At 50.0% G+C, this 20,851-nt stretch overlaps 1 protein-coding gene across 1 annotated transcript in view; it reads left to right on the top strand.

Moving 5' to 3' along the window:
- PDPR (pyruvate dehydrogenase phosphatase regulatory subunit) overlaps window positions 1–17,809 on the top strand; it is a 48,853-nt gene extending 31,044 nt beyond the window's left edge. The window contains exons 16-17 of the mRNA XM_068126015.2: window positions 7,478–7,660; window positions 15,901–17,809. Coding sequence (XP_067982116.2) covers window positions 7,478–7,660; window positions 15,901–16,260 — 543 coding nt within the window. The 3' untranslated portion in view covers window positions 16,261–17,809. The remainder of the gene's footprint in view (window positions 1–7,477; window positions 7,661–15,900) is intronic.
- The last annotated feature ends 3,042 nt before the right edge of the window (window positions 17,810–20,851 follow it).

Below are 20,851 nucleotides of genomic sequence, written 5' to 3'. Positions count from 1 at the left end.
GTCACACGAGTCATTTGTAGTATTTGTCACACGAGTCATTTGTAGTATTTGTCACTTGTAGTATTTGTCACACGAGTCATTTGTAGTATTTGTCACACGAGTCATTTGTGGTATTTGTCACTTGTAGTATTTGTCACACGAGTCATTTGTAGTATTTGTCACACGAGTCATTTGTGGTATTTGTCACACGAGTCGTTTGTGGTATTTATCACACGAGTCATTTGTGGTATTTGTCACACGAGTCATTTGTGGTATTTGTCACACGAGTCACACGAGTCATTTGTGGTATTTGTCACACGAGTCATTTGTGGTATTTGTCACTTGTGGTATTTGTCACACGAGTCATTTGTCATATTTGTCACGAGTCGTTTGTAGTATTTGTCACACGAGTCATTTGTGGTATTTGTCACACGAGTCATTTGTAATATTTGTCACACGAGTCATTTCTGGTATTTGTCACTTGTCGTATTTGTCACACGAGTCATTTGTGGTATTTGTCACTTGTAGTATTTGTCACACGAGTCATTTGTAGTATTTGTCACACGAGTCATTTGTCACTTGTAGTATTTGTCACACGAGTCATTTGTAGTATTTGTCACACGAGTGATTTGCAGTATTTGTCACACGAGTCATTTGTAGTATTTGTCACACGAGTCATTTGTAGTATTTGTCACACGAGTGATTTGCAGTATTTGTCACACGAGTCATTTGTAGTATTTGTCACACAAGTCATCTGTAGTATTTTCCACACAAGTCATTTGTAGTATTTGTCACACGAGTCATTTGTAGTATTTGTCACACGGGTCATTTGTCGTATTTATCACACGAGTCATTTGTGGTATTTGTCAGAAGAGTTATTTGTGGTATTTGTCACTTGTCGTATTTGTCACACGAGTCATTTGTCGTATTTATCACACGAGTCATTTGTAGTATTTGTCACACGAGTCATTTGTAGTATTTTCCACACGAGTCATTTGTAGTATTTGTCACACGGGTCATTTGTAGTATTTGTCACAAGTCATTTGTAGTATTTGTCACACGAGTCATTTGTAGTATTTGTCACGAGTCATTTGTCGTATTTGTCACACGAGTCATTTGTAGTATTTGTCACACGAGTCATTTGTAGTATTTGTCACACGAGTCATTTGTAGTATTTGTCACACGACACATTTGTAGTATTTGTCACACGAGTCATTTGTCGTACGTATCATTATTATTTTGCACTCCAAGGTGTATGTGATTTATTTCTGTCTACCTGTGCGGTTTTTATTGTAACCTGTTTCGGTCGAGGTTGCTGTCTGTTTACAGTGCGTTGTTTCCGAGAATCTTTTAACGCTTCAGTATAATGTCATCGTCATGTTCAAGTCTGTGCTATCGTTTCATGCTCGATTTCTGTTCCTTCAGTGGTTGTATTTGCTGTCTTTACTGCATATGGATCGGAACTTTGACGATCTACATTTGTGGTGTAGCGACAATCGGTAGGCTTTATCCTATCTGAGAATTCCTTCACATCACCATCTATTTCATCCTCTCATCACAGCTTGGTACAATGAGGGGCATGGTATTTAAAGCACAGATGAATGGTGAAGCTCCATTTTGGGGGGGGGGGGGGGGGGGTGGGGTGGTTCTGATCCACTTCCACTCGTTGTCATTGTCACTCCAATGACACCAACGATCATATTGTAGCGGCTACCGCTGGGTTTTCACAATCGCCTTGCACCTATCAAGGACGCGGAGCGATCACCATGCCGGGCTCGTCCAGGACGCCCGGGCAGGCCCGCGCTCAACTTGCCAGGCCTCGGTCGGGACGCCCGGGCATGCCCCCTCTCGCCTTTGCTGGGCAAACGCTCCGGGATAATGTGTGTACATATATTGCTGCCCAATAAACGGACTTTTCAGAGTACCTGAGTGTTTTGTTTGAATAAAGCAACTCAGACGAATTCCAGCTTTTTGTCGCGTCCATTCTTCCGATCGACGTGGGAGCCCGAGCTCCTTCATTGGTGACCTACCGACATGGACACGGCAGTGGCCCTTAAACTGCCTACCTTCTGGGAGGCTCACGCGGCGGTTTGGTTCGCACAGGCGGACTCCCTGTTCGCCCTGCGAGGCATCACGGCCGACGACACCCGCTTCCACCATGTGGTAGCAGCACTCGGTTCAACCACCGCGGCCCGCGCCCTGAGCCTCCTCGAGAGCCCGCCAGCCGCTGACAAATACGGCGCGATTAAAAAGCTCCTTCTCGACGCTTTCGCCCTCCCATCGGCGGAACGCGCACGGCGCCTGCTCGACCTGCCCGAGCTCGGCGACACGCGCCCTTCCGAGCGAATGGACTACATGCTTTCGCTGCTCGGCGAGCACTCTCTGGCATTCCTGTTCCGGGAGCTGTTCCTCCGTCAGCTGCCTAGCCCGGTACGCCTCGCCCTGGCAAGCACGACGATCACGGATCCCCGTGCCCTTGCCAGGGAAGCCGACAAGATCTCCGCCGCAGGCCAGCGCATCGCAGCAGCGACCTGGGGCCCACCGCCGTCCGACGCAACACCCATGGCGCCCGAGCACCCGGCACGGTCGACGACCGAACTGCCGACGCAATTGGCGGCCGCTACACCGAGCCGACCACCTCCAGCACGACGACCGGGGCCTCCACCTGACCAAGCGTGGTGTTACTATCATGCCATGTTCGGACAGAAGGCCCGGACATGCCGACCCCCGTGCACCTTCGGCAGGCCGGGAAACGGCCGGGCCGGCGTTCATTACCAGCCATGAGCACCGGCCACACGGGCAACTTACTGTTCATCACGGATAAAGCGTCCGGACGGCGCTTCCTGTGCGACACCGGCGCCCAACTGAGCGTCATACCCGCCTCTGACCAGGACAGGCAGTCCGCGGTTTGCGGCCCCTCCTTGGTTGCGGCCAACGGATCGGCCATCCGCACCTTCGGCCCACGCAACGTCACCCTCTGCTTCGGCGGCCAACGCTTTGCTTGGACGTTTGTAACCGCAAACGTGCCCATGGCTCTGCTAGGCGCCGACTTCCTCTGCGCACACGGACTGCTGGTGGACGTCCAACGGCGTCGTTTAATCAACGCCGAAACCTTCAGCTCCCTGGTATGCACATTGAGCAGCTCCGCGCCGACCGAGCTGGCATGCGCCCTCCCGGCGGCGAACGAGTTTGCTCGCCTGCTCACGGAGTTCCCGGCCCTCACGTGGCCGACGTTTTCGGCCGTCGCAGTACGGCATGGGATCGAGCACCACATACCAACCACAGGCCCGCCGGTCTACGCCAGAGCCCGCCGCCTCGACCCAGCCAAGCTCGCCGTGGCCAAAGCCGAGTTCGACGCTTTAGAACACCTTGGCATCGTGCGGCGCTCCGATAGTGCGTGGGCTTCACCACTACACATCGTCCCAAAGCCAGGGGGCGGCTGGCGCCCATGTGGCGACTACCGCCGCCTTAACGACGCTACCACCCCCGACAGGTATCCGATCACGCACATCCAAGACTTCTCCGCCCGTCTGGCGGGACGGGTCATTTTTTCGAAAATTGATCTCATACGGGGATATCACCAGGTACCTGTCAGGGCGGCCGACGTCCCTAAAACGGCAGTCATCACGCCGTTCGGCTTATTCGAATTCTTACGGATGCCGTTTGGTCTCAAGAACGCGGCTCAGGCGTTCCAGCGCTTGATGGACGGCGTGCTGCGTGACCTGCCGTTCCTTTTCGTTTACCTGGACGACATCCTCGTCGCCAGCACGTCCCGGGCCGAGCACCTCCTCCACCTCCGAACACTGTTCGGGCGCCTCAGCGAGCACGGCCTCATCGTCAACCCGGCCAAATGCCACTTCGGCACGACGGCCGTTGATTTTTTGGGCCACCACATCACCAAGAACGGGGCCGTGCCGCTGCCAACCAAGGTCGAGGCCATCACCACGTTCCCGCGTCCCCGCACCATAAAGGCCCTGCAGGAATTCCTGGGAATGGTGAATTTTTATCACCGCTTCATGCCCCGCGCTGCTCAACTCATGCGGCCCCTCTACGAAGCCCTCCGGGGCAAGCCGGCCAAGCACGACATCGCCTGGTCCGCAGCAATGGACGCGGCCTTCCAAAGCTCAAAGCGGGCCCTCGCCGACGCAACACTGCTCGCTCACCCAGTGCTCAACGCTCCCATCGCCCTCACCACGGATGCCTCCGACTACGCGGTGGGCGCCGTACATGAGCAATGGGTGAACGGGGTTTGGCAGCCACTCGCTTTTTTCAGCCGGCAGCTCCGGCCGAACGAGCTCAAATACAGCACGTTTGACCGTGAGCTCCTCGGTCTACACCTGGCCGTCCGCCATTTCCGCCACCTCCTGGAGGGCCGACCTTTCACGGCGTTCGTCGACCACAAGCCGTTGGTTTACGCAATGGCCAAGGTCACGGAGCCGTTGTCGGCCCGCCAACAGCGCCACCTCTCCGCCGTGTCGGAGTTTACCACGGACATCCGGCACGTCGCCGGCAAAAACAACGCCGTGGCCGACTGTCTTTCCCGGGCCAGCGCGAACGCGGTCCACCTGGGCGTGGACTTCGCGCTTATGGCGGCGGACCAAACCACCGACACCACGGTGCAAGCCCTCCGGGCGGCGGACATGGGCCTCCGCCTGGCCGACATCCCCTTCGCGGACACTGTCCTGCTCTGCGACGTCTCCCAAGGCCAGCCTCGCCCCATCGTGCCCGTCACCTGGCAACGCCGCATCTTCGCCTCCCTCCACGGCCTTTCCCACCCGGGCCGGAAAGCTTCCCAGAAGCTGGTGTCGGCGCGATTCGTCTGGCACGGCCTTCGTCGGGACGTCCACGATTGGACCAGCACCTGCACAGCCTGCCAATGGGCCAAGGTCCACCGACACACCCAGGCCCCGCTGGCACCTTTCACCGTGCCCGAACGACGTTTCGACCATGTCAACGTGGATCTGGTGGGCCCCCTCCCCCCATCACGGGGGTTCACACACCTGGTCACCATGGTGGACAGGACCACCAGGTGGCCGGAGGCCGTTCCGCTCGTCTCCACCACCACCGCCGACGTGGGGCAGGCTTTCATCGCCACCTGGGTCGCCCGCTTCGGCGCACCGGCGGACATCTCGTCAGACCGCGGACCACAGTTCACCTCCGAGCTGTGGGGCGCCGTCGCCCGCAACCTGGGGGTCAAGCTCCACCGTACTACGGCCTACCACCCCCAAGCAAACGGGTTGTGCGAGCGATTCCACCGCTCCATGAAGGCCGCGCTCATGGCCGGCCTTCAAGACGGCGGTTGGGCCGACCGGCTGCCGTGGGTCCTTTTGGGCCTCCGCACGGCCCCCAAGGAGGACCTCCAGGCATCCACCGCCGAGCTTGTCTACGGCCAGGCGCTACGCGTCCCGGGCGAATTAGTGCCCGACGCTACCAGTCCCTGGTCCGCAGCTCACCAGCGCTCGGACCTCCAGGAGGCCGCCCGACGGTTTGCCCCCGTGCCAACATCCCACCACGGTGACCCCCAGTCCTACGTCCCCCCAGCACTTCGCACAGCGGAGTATGTTTTTGTGCGTCACGACGCACATCGGGGGCCACTCCGGCCGCCGTACGACGGGCCCTTCCGGGTCCTGCGACGGGACGACAAGTCGTTCGTCATCGACATCGGCGGCAGGTCGGACCGGATTGCGGTGGACCGCCTCAAGCCGGCGCACGTGGACGTCGACCAACCACCACGGGTGGCCCATCCGCTGCGGCGAGGCCGCCCCCGTCCACGGTGCCCCCCACTCGACCGCCCACCACCACACCGGACCCCCCCCCCCCCACGACCCGCCAGGGGTCGCTTTGGCCGGGTCATCAGGACCCCCCTCAAATTGACCCTGCCGGTGCAAGTCGATTCTGGGGGGACGTGTGTAGCGGCTACCGCTGGGTTTTCACAATCGCCTTGCACCTATCAAGGACGCGGAGCGATCACCATGCCGGGCTTGTCCAGGACGCCCGGGCAGGCTCGCCCTCAACTTGCCAGGCCGCAGCCAGGACGCTCGGCCACGCCCCCTCTCGCCTTTGCTGGGCAAACGCTCCGGGATAATGTGTGTATATATTATATTGCTGCCCGATAAACGGACTTTTCAGAGTACCTGAGTGTTTTGTTTGAATAAAGCAACTCGGACGAATTCCAGCTTTTTGTCGCGTCCATTCTTCCGATCGACGTGGGAGCCCGAGCTCCTTCAATATGCTCTTTAGTTTTAGACACTCGACCTTTTCAGTCTCTGAAATGGGCAAGATAAACAATCAGTCCTGGCTATTAACACGGTTTCTGCTTCAGGAAGTGGATCCGCAAAGTCTCTGTGTACCACCAGGTTTTTTGGCAAGTTAGTTGGCTCTTTTTTTTATACACACTTGCATCTGGTCTTGCTTCTCGTGCCCTCTCCTACCTTTGCCCTGCCACATCGTCCACCTTCCTCAAGATACCCCCACCTGCTTACCTTCCCATAGTCGAGACTGGTTGCCCACCTATATCTATTGGTCCTCTTATTGGCCCTATTGTGAAATCGTCTGTCTTCTTCACTCGTCTTGCGCTGCCCATCACCACCTCATGCGCTCACCCATGGATATCTTCTATTTCCATTCTGTTCCTCACCAGGCCGTTGTTACTTGTTATTGTATTTTTCCTCCTCGTGTGTGTGTCTGCCCCACACCCCTGCTGCACACCCCTTGGTGGTCTGTAAGCCTGCTGCCTTTTAGCTCGTCCATGAGCCTTGATCCCTGTAATGGCATCAGCGCACGTGCTATCTGATGGAGCAGATCATCAATGTGCTGCCTCGCGTCGACATGTAGAATTGAAATCATTGCTACACCAATAAACAAAGGTGCTGCAGGCCTCTCATTTACAGGCCGTCCCATTCATGCGCTGTGATGGAGCCCACGATGATGGAGCCCACGATTGCAGATGTAAAGGAATGGCTTCTTGTAGCATTTGTGATTTCTAACAATCACTTTGGTTTTTCCACCGATCAGTTAACTTCTTACCGTGCGTCTCCTTTCAGTGTCGACGTGAGTGAGTCAACGCCCTGGATAGTAGACGTGAAGTTGCTTCCTCTGGATGGTTTCCCATGTCTTCGATTACGGATCGGCATTCTGCCATTTTGAAAACTATCCCTGCTCTCAATATTCATGATGGTGAAGTCTCGTCCTTCTCTTTGCATGCAATCAATGCTGGGTGTTGCACCTTCTCCGATAACTCGTTGCCTAGGTTACCTTCTACAGCCCATTGTGACGTCCCGACAACCCCTCCCCGGCCCTTGATCTTTACTGCACTCAAATGTTGTTGGTCTTATGGTCTCCTGTCTTCCTTTTTGTCCAATTCAACACTTGGTATATGTACCCAGCATCCATAATTTGGTCTGTTCTTCCTTCCCTTCCCCTCCCCTCCCCTCCCCCATGAGCTTTGACGTCATTGCAGGAAGAGCTGTTTCGAGTATTGTGAATGATTGTTTTACAGTACGCGCTCTACATTTACAATGAAATGATGGGAGTTGGAAAGAAGCACGGAATTCAAAACGCCGGTTACTTCGCCCTGCGCAGCTTGCGCATCGAGAGGTTCTTCCCTTTTTGGGGGCAAGATCTTAACTCGTGCACAACCCCACTTGAATGTGGACGGGAAAATCGCGTGAAGTTCGACGAGGTCAGTCATTGCACACGGACACACTGATTAACGGGAACTGAAGTTCAAAAGCTGATAATTGCTGCATTGCCTTCAGATGCGAATAAATGCAACTTCACATCGAGGTTCTCGCTAATTTGTGCAGAGGCGGCCACCGTCTCGCCTTTGTGAGTTTGTGATTGGCTGTTAAATGCATGTCGATGTCACGTGACTTTCACAACCAATCGGGAATCGACATCGGCAAGACGTGGCCGCCCTTCACGGAAACTAGAGTACAAGGAAACTTGATGACGTTTCACTTGTTGTTTAACCCTCTTGGGAAACGCGTTGAAAATTTGCTACAAAGGTATTGGGGTGGGGGAAGTCGGAGAGGAGAAGGAAGGTGTGAAACAGTGGGTGGGAGCAGAAAGCAGTGATGGAGAAAAGAATGTGGGTGGGAGTAGAAAGCAGTGATGGAGATAATAAATGTGGGTGGGAGCAGAAAGTAGTGATGGAGAAAATAAATGTGGGTGGGAGCAGAAAGTAGTGATGGAGATAATAAATGTGGGTGTGAGCAGAAAGTAGTGATGGAGAAAATAAATGTGGGTGGGAGCAGAAAGCAGTGATGGAGATAATAAATGGTGGTGGGAGCAGAAAGCAGTGATGGAGATAATAAATGTGGGTGGGAGCAGAAAGCAGTGATGGAGATAATAAATGTGGGTGGGAGCAGAAAGTAGTGATGGAGATAATAAATGTGGGTGGGAGCAGAAAGTAGTGATGGAGAAAATAAATGTGGGTGTGAGCAGAAAGCAGTGATGGAGATAATAAATGTGGGTGGGAGCAGAAAGTAGTGATGGAGATAATAAATGTGGGTGGGAGCAGAAAGTAGTGATGGAGATAATAAATGTGGGTGTGAGCAGAAAGTAGTGATGGAGATAATAAATGGTGGTGGGAGCAGAAAGCAGTGATGGAGATAATAAATGTGGGTGGGAGCAGAAAGTAGTGATGGAGATAATAAATGGTGGTGGGAGCAGAAAGCAGTGATGGAGAAAATAAATGTGGGTGGGAGCAGAAAGTAGTGATGGAGATAATAAATGTGGGTGGGAGCAGAAAGTAGTGATGGAGATAATAAATGTGGGTGGGAGCAGAAAGCAGTGATGGAGATAATAAATGTGGGTGGGAGCAGAAAGTAGTGATGGAGATAATAAATGTGGGTGTGAGCAGAAAGTAGTGATGGAGAAAATAAATGTGGGTGGGAGCAGAAAGCAGTGATGGAGAAAATAAATGTGGGTGTGAGCAGAAAGTAGTGATGGAGAAAATAAATGTGGGTGGGAGCAGAAAGCAGTGATGGAGATAATAAATGTGGGTGGGAGCAGAAAGCAGTGATGGAGAAAATAAATGTGGGTGGGAGCAGAAAGCAGTGATGGAGATAATAAATGTGGGTGGGAGCAGAAAGTAGTGATGGAGATAATAAATGTGGGTGTGAGCAGAAAGTAGTGATGGAGAAAATAAATGTGGGTGGGAGCAGAAAGTAGTGATGGAGATAATAAATGGTGGTGGGAGCAGAAAGCAGTGATGGAGATAATAACTGTGGGTGGGAGCAGAAAGTAGTGATGGAGATAATAAATGGTGGTGGGAGCAGAAAGTAGTGATGGAGATAATAAATGTGGGTGTGAGCAGAAAGCAGTGATGGAGAAAATAAATGTGGGTGGGAGCAGAAAGTAGTGATGGAGATAATAAATGGTGGTGGGAGCAGAAAGCAGTGATGGAGATAATAAATGTGGGTGGGAGCAGAAAGTAGTGATGGAGATAATAAATGGTGGTGGGAGCAGAAAGCAGTGATGGAGAAAATAAATGTGGGTGGGAGCAGAAAGTAGTGATGGAGATAATAAATGTGGGTGGGAGCAGAAAGTAGTGATGGAGATAATAAATGGTGGTGGGAGCAGAAAGCAGTGATGGAGATAATAAATGTGGGTGGGAGCAGAAAGTAGTGATGGAGATAATAAATGGTGGTGGGAGCAGAAAGCAGTGATGGAGAAAATAAATGTGGGTGGGAGCAGAAAGTAGTGATGGAGATAATAAATGTGGGTGGGAGCAGAAAGTAGTGATGGAGATAATAAATGTGGGTGGGAGCAGAAAGTAGTGATGGAGATAATAAATGGTGGTGGGAGCAGAAAGTAGTGATGGAGATAATAAATGTGGGTGTGAGCAGAAAGTAGTGATGGAGAAAATAAATGTGGGTGGGAGCAGAAAGTAGTGATGGAGATAATAAATGGTGGTGGGAGCAGAAAGCAGTGATGGAGATAATAACTGTGGGTGGGAGCAGAAAGTAGTGATGGAGATAATAAATGGTGGTGGGAGCAGAAAGCAGTGATGGAGAAAATAAATGTGGGTGGGAGCAGAAAGTAGTGATGGAGATAATAAATGTGGGTGTGAGCAGAAAGTAGTGATGGAGAAAATAAATGTGGGTGGGAGCAGAAAGTAGTGATGGAGATAATAAATGGTGGTGGGAGCAGAAAGCAGTGATGGAGATAATAACTGTGGGTGGGAGCAGAAAGTAGTGATGGAGATAATAAATGGTGGTGGGAGCAGAAAGCAGTGATGGAGATAATAAATGTGGGTGTGAGCAGAAAGCAGTGATGGAGAAAATAAATGTGGGTGGGAGCAGAAAGTAGTGATGGAGATAATAAATGTGGGTGGGAGCAGAAAGTAGTGATGGAGATAATAAATGGTGGTGGGAGCAGAAAGCAGTGATGGAGATAATAACTGTGGGTGTGAGCAGAAAGTAGTGATGGAGATAATAAATGGTGGTGGGAGCAGAAAGCAGTGATGGAGATAATAAATGTGGGTGGGAGCAGAAAGTAGTGATGGAGATAATAAATGGTGGTGGGAGCAGAAAGCAGTGATGGAGAAAATAAATGTGGGTGGGAGCAGAAAGTAGTGATGGAGATAATAAATGGTGGTGGGAGCAGAAAGTAGTGATGGAGAAAATAAATGTGGGTGGGAGCAGAAAGTAGTGATGGAGATAATAAATGGTGGTGGGAGCAGAAAGCAGTGATGGAGATAATAACTGTGGGTGTGAGCAGAAAGTAGTGATGGAGATAATAAATGGTGGTGGGAGCAGAAAGCAGTGATGGAGATAATAAATGTGGGTGGGAGCAGAAAGTAGTGATGGAGATAATAAATGGTGGTGGGAGCAGAAAGCAGTGATGGAGAAAATAAATGTGGGTGGGAGCAGAAAGTAGTGATGGAGATAATAAATGTGGGTGGGAGCAGAAAGTAGTGATGGAGATAATAAATGGTGGTGGGAGCAGAAAGCAGTGATGGAGATAATAAATGTGGGTGGGAGCAGAAAGTAGTGATGGAGATAATAAATGGTGGTGGGAGCAGAAAGCAGTGATGGAGAAAATAAATGTGGGTGGGAGCAGAAAGTAGTGATGGAGATAATAAATGTGGGTGGGAGCAGAAAGTAGTGATGGAGATAATAAATGTGGGTGGGAGCAGAAAGTAGTGATGGAGATAATAAATGTGGGTGGGAGCAGAAAGTAGTGATGGAGATAATAAATGTGGGTGGGAGTAGAAAGTAGTGATGGAGATAATAAATGTGGGTGGGAGCAGAAAGTAGTGATGGAGATAATAAATGTGGGTGGGAGCAGAAAGTAGTGATGGAGATAATAAATGTGGGTGGGAGTAGAAAGTAGTGATGGAGATAATAAATGTGGGTGGGAGCAGAAAGCAGTGATGGAGAAAATAAATGTGGGTGGGAGCAGAAAGCAGTGATGGAGAAAATAAATGTGGGTGGGAGCAGAAAGTAGTGATGGAGATAATAAATGTGGGTGGGAGTAGAAAGTAGTGATGGAGATAATAAATGTGGGTGGGAGCAGAAAGCAGTGATGGAGAAAATAAATGGTGGTGGGAGCAGAAAGCAGTGATGGAGATAATAAATGGTGGTGGGAGCAGAAAGCAGTGATGGAGATAATAAATGTGGGTGGGAGCAGAAAGTAGTGATGGAGATAATAAATGTGGGTGGGAGCAGAAAGTAGTGATGGAGATAATAAATGTGGGTGGGAGTAGAAAGTAGTGATGGAGATAATAAATGTGGGTGGGAGCAGAAAGTAGTGATGGAGAAAATAAATGGTGGTGGGAGCAGAAAGTAGTGATGGAGATAATAAATGTGGGTGGGAGCAGAAAGCAGTGATGGAGAAAATAAATGTGGGTGGGAGCAGAAAGTAGTGATGGAGATAATAAATGTGGGTGGGAGCAGAAAGTAGTGATGGAGATAATAAATGTGGGTGGGAGTAGAAAGTAGTGATGGAGATAATAAATGTGGGTGGGAGCAGAAAGTAGTGATGGAGATAATAAATGTGGGTGGGAGCAGAAAGCAGTGATGGAGAAAATAAATGTGGGTGTGAGCAGAAAGCAGTGATGGAGAAAATAAATGTGGGTGGGAGCAGAAAGTAGTGATGGAGATAATAAATGTGGGTGTGAGCAGAAAGCAGTGATGGAGAAAATAAATGTGGGTGGGAGCAGAAAGTAGTGATGGAGATAATAAATGTGGGTGGGAGTAGAAAGTAGTGATGGAGATAATAAATGTGGGTGGGAGCAGAAAGCAGTGATGGAGATAATAAATGTGGGTGGGAGCAGAAAGTAGTGATGGAGATAATAAATGGTGGTGGGAGCAGAAAGCAGTGATGGAGAAAATAAATGTGGGTGGGAGCAGAAAGTAGTGATGGAGATAATAAATGTGGGTGGGAGCAGAAAGTAGTGATGGAGATAATAAATGTGGGTGGGAGCAGAAAGTAGTGATGGAGATAATAAATGGTGGTGGGAGCAGAAAGCAGTGATGGAGATAATAAATGTGGGTGGGAGCAGAAAGTAGTGATGGAGATAATAAATGGTGGTGGGAGCAGAAAGCAGTGATGGAGAAAATAAATGTGGGTGGGAGCAGAAAGTAGTGATGGAGATAATAAATGTGGGTGGGAGCAGAAAGTAGTGATGGAGATAATAAATGTGGGTGGGAGTAGAAAGTAGTGATGGAGATAATAAATGTGGGTGGGAGCAGAAAGTAGTGATGGAGATAATAAATGTGGGTGGGAGCAGAAAGCAGTGATGGAGAAAATAAATGTGGGTGGGAGCAGAAAGTAGTGATGGAGATAATAAATGTGGGTGGGAGTAGAAAGTAGTGATGGAGATAATAAATGTGGGTGGGAGCAGAAAGCAGTGATGGAGAAAATAAATGTGGGTGGGAGCAGAAAGCAGTGATGGAGAAAATAAATGGTGGTGGGAGCAGAAAGCAGTGATGGAGATAATAAATGTGGGTGTGAGCAGAAAGCAGTGATGGAGAAAATAAATGTGGGTGTGAGCAGAAAGCAGTGATGGAGAAAATAAATGTGGGTGGGAGCAGAAAGTAGTGATGGAGATAATAAATGGTGGTGGGAGCAGAAAGCAGTGATGGAGATAATAAATGGTGGTGGGAGCAGAAAGCAGTGATGGAGATAATAAATGTGGGTGGGAGCAGAAAGTAGTGATGGAGATAATAAATGGTGGTGGGAGCAGAAAGCAGTGATGGAGATAATAAATGGTGGTGGGAGCAGAAAGCAGTGATGGAGATAATAAATGTGGGTGGGAGCAGAAAGCAGTGATGGAGAAAATAAATGTGGGTGGGAGCAGAAAGTAGTGATGGAGATAATAAATGGTGGTGGGAGCAGAAAGCAGTGATGGAGATAATAAATGTGGGTGGGAGCAGAAAGTAGTGATGGAGATAATAAATGTGGGTGGGAGCAGAAAGTAGTGATGGAGATAATAAATGTGGGTGGGAGTAGAAAGTAGTGATGGAGATAATAAATGTGGGTGGGAGCAGAAAGTAGTGATGGAGATAATAAATGTGGGTGGGAGCAGAAAGTAGTGATGGAGATAATAAATGTGGGTGGGAGCAGAAAGTAGTGATGGAGATAATAAATGTGGGTGGGAGCAGAAAGTAGTGATGGAGATAATAAATGTGGGTGGGAGCAGAAAGTAGTGATGGAGATAATAAATGTGGGTGGGAGCAGAAAGTAGTGATGGAGATAATAAATGTGGGTGGGAGCAGAAAGTAGTGATGGAGATAATAAATGTGGGTGGGAGTAGAAAGTAGTGATGGAGATAATAAATGTGGGTGGGAGCAGAAAGCAGTGATGGAGAAAATAAATGTGGGTGGGAGCAGAAAGTAGTGATGGAGATAATAAATGTGGGTGGGAGTAGAAAGTAGTGATGGAGATAATAAATGTGGGTGGGAGCAGAAAGCAGTGATGGAGATAATAAATGTGGGTGGGAGCAGAAAGTAGTGATGGAGATAATAAATGTGGGTGGGAGTAGAAAGTAGTGATGGAGAAAATAAATGTGGGTGGGAGTAGAAAGTAGTGATGGAGATAATAAATGGTGGTGGGAGCAGAAAGCAGTGATGGAGATAATAAATGTGGGTGGGAGTAGAAAGCAGTGATGGAGATAATAAATGTGGGTGGGAGTAGAAAGTAGTGATGGAGATAATAAATGTGGGTGGGAGCAGAAAGTAGTGATGGAGATAATAAATGTGGGTGGGAGCAGAAAGTAGTGATGGAGATAATAAATGTGGGTGGGAGTAGAAAGTCGTGATGGACAAGGAAGGGGATATAAGGCCTACTGGTTGTGGGTGAGGGGCTACAAACTGATATTCTTCCCTGTTTTCTTGCAGAATATTAAAATGGTCTCTCAATGTTCCAAATGGTTTCATAATTATCAATATCAACAATGAAATGAAGCGTAGACTCGGATGATCTATTAGTTGGATGGGTCATCTACGAAAAGGAACGACAAAAGCAGGACATCATCGCACCGGTCTTGGCAACGTTGAGACGATGGATTTAAACTACGTGGATGTAGTTTGTACGAAGAGATGTAGCTTAAGTAGGTGTGGTTGGGTCCTGCCAGCTTTGCCACATCGTGGGTTGTGAGAATTATTTGGGGTTCTGAACAAGTTGAAAGCCTCTGCAGTGCATTCAGAAAGTATTCAGACCCCTTCACGTTTTTCACATTTTGTTACGTTGCAGCCTTTTGCTGAAATCGTTTAAATTCATTTTTTCCCTCATCAATCTACACTCAATACCCCAAAATGACAAAGAGAAAACAGGATTTTAGAAAGTTTTACAAATTTATTAAAAAGAAAAAACGGAAATATCACATTGACATAAGTATTCATACCCTTTGCTATGACACTTGAAATTTAGCTCAAGTGCCTCCCATTTCTCTTGATCATCTTTGAGATGTTTCTACACCTTGATTGCAGTCCACCTGTGGTAAATTCAATTGATTGGACATGATTTGGAAAGGCACACACCTGTCAATATAAGGTCTCACAGCTGACGATGCATATCAGAGCAAAACCCAAGCCATGAGGTCGAAGGAACTGCCTGCAGAGCTCAGAGACAGGATTATGTCGAGGCACAGATCTGGGGAAGCCGACAAAAAAATCTCTGCTGCATTGAAGGTTCCCAAGAGCACAGTGGCCTCCATAATTCTTAAATGGAAGAAGTTTGGAACAACCAGGACGCTTCCTAGAGCTGGCCGCCCGGCCAAACTGAGCAATCGGGGGAGAAGGGCCTTGGTAAGAGAGGTGACCAAGAACCCGATGGTCACTCTGGCTGAGCTCCAGAGATCCTGTGTGGAGATGGGAGAAACTTCCAGAAGGACAACCATCACTGCAACACTCCACCGATCTGGGCTTTATGGCAGAGTGGCCAGATGGAAGCCAAACAGTTCAATCTTGGTTTCATCAGACCACATAATCTTGTTTCTCACAGTCTGAGAGTCCTTTAGATGCTTTTTTGCAAACTCCAAGCGGGCTTTCATGTGTCTTTCACTGAGGAGAGGCTTCCCTCTCAAAAATGATCAACAGAAATGGGAGGCACCTGAGATAAATTTCAAATGTCATAGCAAAGGGTATGAATACTTATGTCAATGTGATATTTCAGTTTTTTCTTTTTAATAAATTTGCAAAACGTTCTAAAATCCTGTTTTCTCTTTGTCATTATGGGGTATTGAGTGTAGATCGATGAGGGAAAAAATGAATTTAAACGATTTCAGCAGAAGGCTGCAACATAACAAAATGTGAAAAAAGTGAAGGGGTCTGAATACTTTCTGAATGCACTGTAAATGAAGCTTTCAGGCATAAACAGTTTGTCTATTTCTTTTCCAAATCACTGAGAAGTTTGAGACTGTCCATTTTGGGTGGTGGTCCACAGGTTGTTTCCCTCTCCATCTGTTTGTAGGACATAGACTTTCTTGGTCGTAAAGCCCTGCTCCAGCAAAAACAAGATGGCGTGCGGCGACGCTTGATGATGCTCATCCTCAATGAACACAGTTGTGATGAAGACCCTTGGCCTCATGGGCACGAGCCGATCTTTCGGAACAATCAGTTTGTGGGTTTCACCACGAGCTGTGACTATAGCTTCTCCCTCAAAGGTCATGTCTGTTTAGGCTACGTGCAACACAGAGACGCGACCAGCGGCCAGTTGCTGTCGGTCATCCCTGATTACGTCACGCAGGGGGATTATGAACTGGAGATTGCAGGCATGAGGTACAAGGCCAAGGCCCGGTTATACCCCGTGCCATTACCAAATATAAATTAAAGATGTCTACAAATGTTCACATGAGGTGATGCGGTTTGGGAGAGTCAGTTCAGGAACTTTCACCTCATGTTTCCTTCACTAATCCGTTTTGGCAACATTGGTTATTGTAGAAAATATTAGACGTTACAATCTCTTCTGCCCCCATTATCCCTCATAAAGTAAACCTGGTGCTGGTTTAACGGTTGAGGTGGCTCGCTTAAGACCTTAACGTCTTGAGTTCCGGACCATGTCATGCCGTTGAAATAACACCAGGTGGGTTACCTACCTGGTGTTATTTCAATGCCGGTCATCCTTCCGAGGTCGGCAAAATAAGTACCAGCTTACTGGTAGCAGGCACTGCATCAGCGGACAGCTTACTGGTTGCGGGCACTGCATCAGCGGACAGCTTACTGGTAGCGGGCACTGCATCAGCGGACAGCTTACTGGTAGCGGGCACTGCATCAGCGGACAGCTTACTGGTAGCGGGCACTGCATCAGCGGACAGCTTACTGGTTGCGGGCACTGCATCAGCGGACAGCTTACTGGTTGCGGGCACTGCATCAGCGGACAGCTTACTGGTAGCGGGCACTGCATCAGCGGACAGCTTACTGGTAGCGGGCACTGCATCAGCGGACAGCTTACTGGTAGCGGGCACTGCATCAGCGGACAGCTTACTGGTAGCGGGCACTGCATCAGCGGACAGCTTACTGGTTGCGGGCACTGCATCACCGGACAGCTTACTGGTTGCGGGCACTGCATCAGCGGACAGCTTACTGGTTGCGGGCACTGCATCAGCGGACAGCTTACTGGTAGCGGGCACTGCATCAGCGGACAGCTTACTGGTAGTGGGCACTGCATCAGCGGACAGCTTACTGGTAGCGGGCACTGCATCAGCGGACAGCTTACTGGTAGCGGGCACTGCATCAGCGGACAGCTTACTGGTTGCGGGCACTGCATCAGCGGACAGCTTACTGGTTGCGGGCACTGCATCAGCGGACAGCTGCCAGTAGCCACCGGCTGCATACGAAACGACACAACATACCTTACACTGCTGAGCTCTACAACCTGTGCATGTGACCACCTGCTTATGACGTATACCCAGTGGCCAAAGGCACAAGATTTCATGGGGTGAAAGAGCATTTCCGATTTTAAGTTGGGGACACGCACAGACGCAGGCACACGCACGTTCTTCATACAACCATGTTTGTTATGAAAACCTGGTACCTGTGCGTCCACCTTGATATTAAGCTCCAGCCCTCCGATGAACAGCGACGTTCTTTGAACACATGCACAGGTGTTTTATCATGAACATTTTTTTATCTCGTGTACAAACATGGAATGATTTGAAGTTGCCAATTTGTGTGTGATTCTGAAGGACATGCAAAGCCAGAACATGGTATTAAATAAAACGATTGCATGTTTTGTGACACACTTGTAACATTTGATCTTCAGGGTTTTCTGGATGGTTCTTTGATTCCCTTGTAAACTTGTGTACAGGTATGCTTGCTTTAAATATATTTTTGTCATTATTTTATTGTTACACGATAATAAAATCCAAGCATCGTTTTGAGCTTTGGTGTTAAGATTGGTGCTTCAAGGTGTTTTTGTTTTGCTTAATTTATTCACTTGACGAATTGTATGTGGTGGGGGATGAAGGACACGAAACAAGCAAACCAGGAAATGTATAGTGGGAATATGGCGAAGATTGCTTATTGGTGTGGACGCTAGACCGGGATATTAGAGGGTGAGGGTTCAAAACCGGTTTAAAGCAGAAAAATTATGGCAGTTGAATTCCAAGCTACAGGAAGTCGAATTGGTTTACGGTGAACTGTCTTACCACTACAGAGTTGTCCGAAAAACACACCTACCTCCTTAACCACGGTGGTATAAGCTGCCTGCCCACCAACCGACTAGGCCTCCTTAACCACGCTGGTATGAGCTGTCTGCCCAGCAACCGACTCGGCCTCCTTAACCACGGTGGTATAAGCTGTCTGTTCACCAACCGACTCGGCCTCCTTAACCACGGTGGTATAAGCTGTCTGGTCACCAACCGACCTGGCCTCCCTAACCACGGTGGTATAAGCTGTCTGGTCACCAACCGACTCGGCCTCCCTAACCCCGGTGGTATCAGCTGTCTGCCCACCAACCGACTCGGCCTCCTTAACCACGGTGGTATAAGCTGTCTGGTCACCAACTGACTTGGCCTCCTTAACCACGGTGGTATAAGCTGTCTGGTCACCAACCGACTCGGCCTCCCTAACCACGGTGGTATAAGCTGTCTGTTCACCAACCGACTCGGCCTCCCTAACCACGGTGGTATAAGCTGTCTGGTCACCAACCGACTTGGCCTCCCTAACCACGGTGGTATCAGCTGTCTGCCCACCAACCGACTCGGCCTCCTTAACCACGGTGGTATAAGCTGTCTGCCCACCAACCGACTCGGCCTCCTTAACCACGGTGGTATAAGCTGTCTGGTCACCAACCGACTCGGCCTCCCTAACCACGGTGGTATAAGCTGCCTGCCCACCAACCGACTCGGCCTCCCTAACCACGGTGGTATAAGCTGTCTGGTCACCAACCGACTTGGCCTCCCTAACCACGGTGGTATCAGCTGTCTGCCCACCAACCGACTCGGCCTCCTTAACCACGGTGGTATAAGCTGTCTGTTCACCAACCGACTCGGCCTCCTTAACCACGGTGGTATAAGCTGTCTGGTCACCAACCGACTTGGCCTCCCTAACCACGGTGGTATCAGCTGTCTGCCCACCAACCGACTCGGCCTCCTTAACCACGGTGGTATAAGCTGTCTGGTCACCAACCGACTCGGCCTCCCTAACCACGGTGGTATAAGCTGTCTGGTCACCAACCGACTTGGCCTCCCTAACCACGGTGGTATCAGCTGTCTGCCCACCAACCGACTCGGCCTCCTTAACCACGGTGGTATAAGCTGTCTGTTCACCAACCGACTCGGCCTCCCTAACCACGGTGGTATAAGCTGTCTGGTCACCAACCGACTTGGCCTCCCTAACCACGGTGGTATCAGCTGTCTGCCCACCAACCGACTCGGCCTCCTTAACCACGGTGGTATAAGCTGTCTGTTCACCAACCGACTCGGCCTCCTTAACCACGGTGGTATAAGCTGTCTGGTCACCAACCGACTTGGCCTCCCTAACCACGGTGGTATCAGCTGTCTGCCCACCAACCGACTCGGCCTCCCTAACCACGGTGGTATCAGCTGTCTGCCCACCAACCGACTCGGCCTCCTTAACCACGGTGGTATAAGCTGTCTGGTCACCAACTGACTCGGCCTCCTTAACCACGGTGGTATAAGCTGTCTGGTCACCAACCGACTCGGCCTCCCTAACCACGGTGGTATAAGCTGTCTGTTCACCAACCGACTCGGCCTCCCTAACCACGGTGGTATAAGCTGTCTGGTCACCAACTGACTCGGCCTCCTTAACCACGGTGGTATAAGCTGTCTGGTCACCAACCGACTCGGCCTCCCTAACCACGGTGGTATAAGCTGTCTGGTCACCAACCGACTCGGCCTCCCTAACCACGGTGGTATAAGCTGTCTGGTCACCAACTGACTCGGCCTCCTTAACCACGGTGGTATAAGCTGTCTGTTCACCAACCGACTAGGCCTCCTTAACCACGGTGGTATAAGCTGTCTGGTCACCAACCGACTCGGCCTCCCTAACCACGGTGGTATAAGCTGTCTGTTCACCAACCGACTCGGCCTCCCTAACCACGGTGGTATAAGCTGTCTGCCCACCTACCGACTCGGCCTCCCTAAGGGTGACCCAAAAACACCTCTCACATTTCAAAGGTAAATGAAAAAAAAAATGGTTAACGATAATCAAGATATTATTTGCACACATGAAACTTCATTCAATACAGTTTTTATTCATCATGTTTTAATGATGACATCCTCCAAATGGTGGCCGTCATTGTCTATACACGCTTGGAGGCGATTTCTGAAGGCGTGACGCTCGACGGGTCATGTCGGGTGGAACAGCGGTGTTTAACAGCGGAACAGCGGCTCGACGGGTCATGTCGGGTGGAACAGCGGTGTTTAACAGCGGAACAGCGGCTCGACGGGTCATGTCGGGTGGAACAGCGGTGTTTAACAGCGGAACAGCGGCTCGACGGGTCATGTCGGGTGGAACAGCGGTGTTTAACAGCGGAACAGCGGCTCGACGGGTCATGTCGGGTGGAACAGCGGTGTTTAACAGCGGAACAGCGGCTCGAGGGGTCATGTCGGGTGGAACAGCGGTGTTTAACAGCGGAACAGCGGCTCGACGGGTCATGTCGGGTGGAGCAGCGGCTGTCGGGTGGAACAGCGGCTATGATTTTCTGAAGGCTCGACGGGTCATGTCGGGTGGAACAGCGGCTGTCGGGTGGAACAGCGGCTATGATTTTCTGAAGGCTCGACGGGTCATGTCGGGTGGAACAGCGGCTATCTCCTGCTGAATAGCAACCTTAAGGGCTTCAAGAGTTTGGGGTCGATGAGTATACACTCGTGATTTAAAGTAGCCCCACAGAAAAAAAAATCACAAGGGGTGAGGTCAGGGGAACGGGCCGGCCACCCAACATCGCCACACAACGAGAT

Source organism: Myxine glutinosa, chromosome 10, assembly GCF_964187855.1.
Source record: "Myxine glutinosa chromosome 10, kmMyxGlut1.1, whole genome shotgun sequence".
In the NCBI taxonomy this organism is placed as follows: domain Eukaryota; kingdom Metazoa; phylum Chordata; class Myxini; order Myxiniformes; family Myxinidae; genus Myxine; species Myxine glutinosa.
The sequence above is the reverse complement of the archived record's forward strand: the minus strand, read 5'-3'. Positions and strand labels throughout refer to the sequence as shown.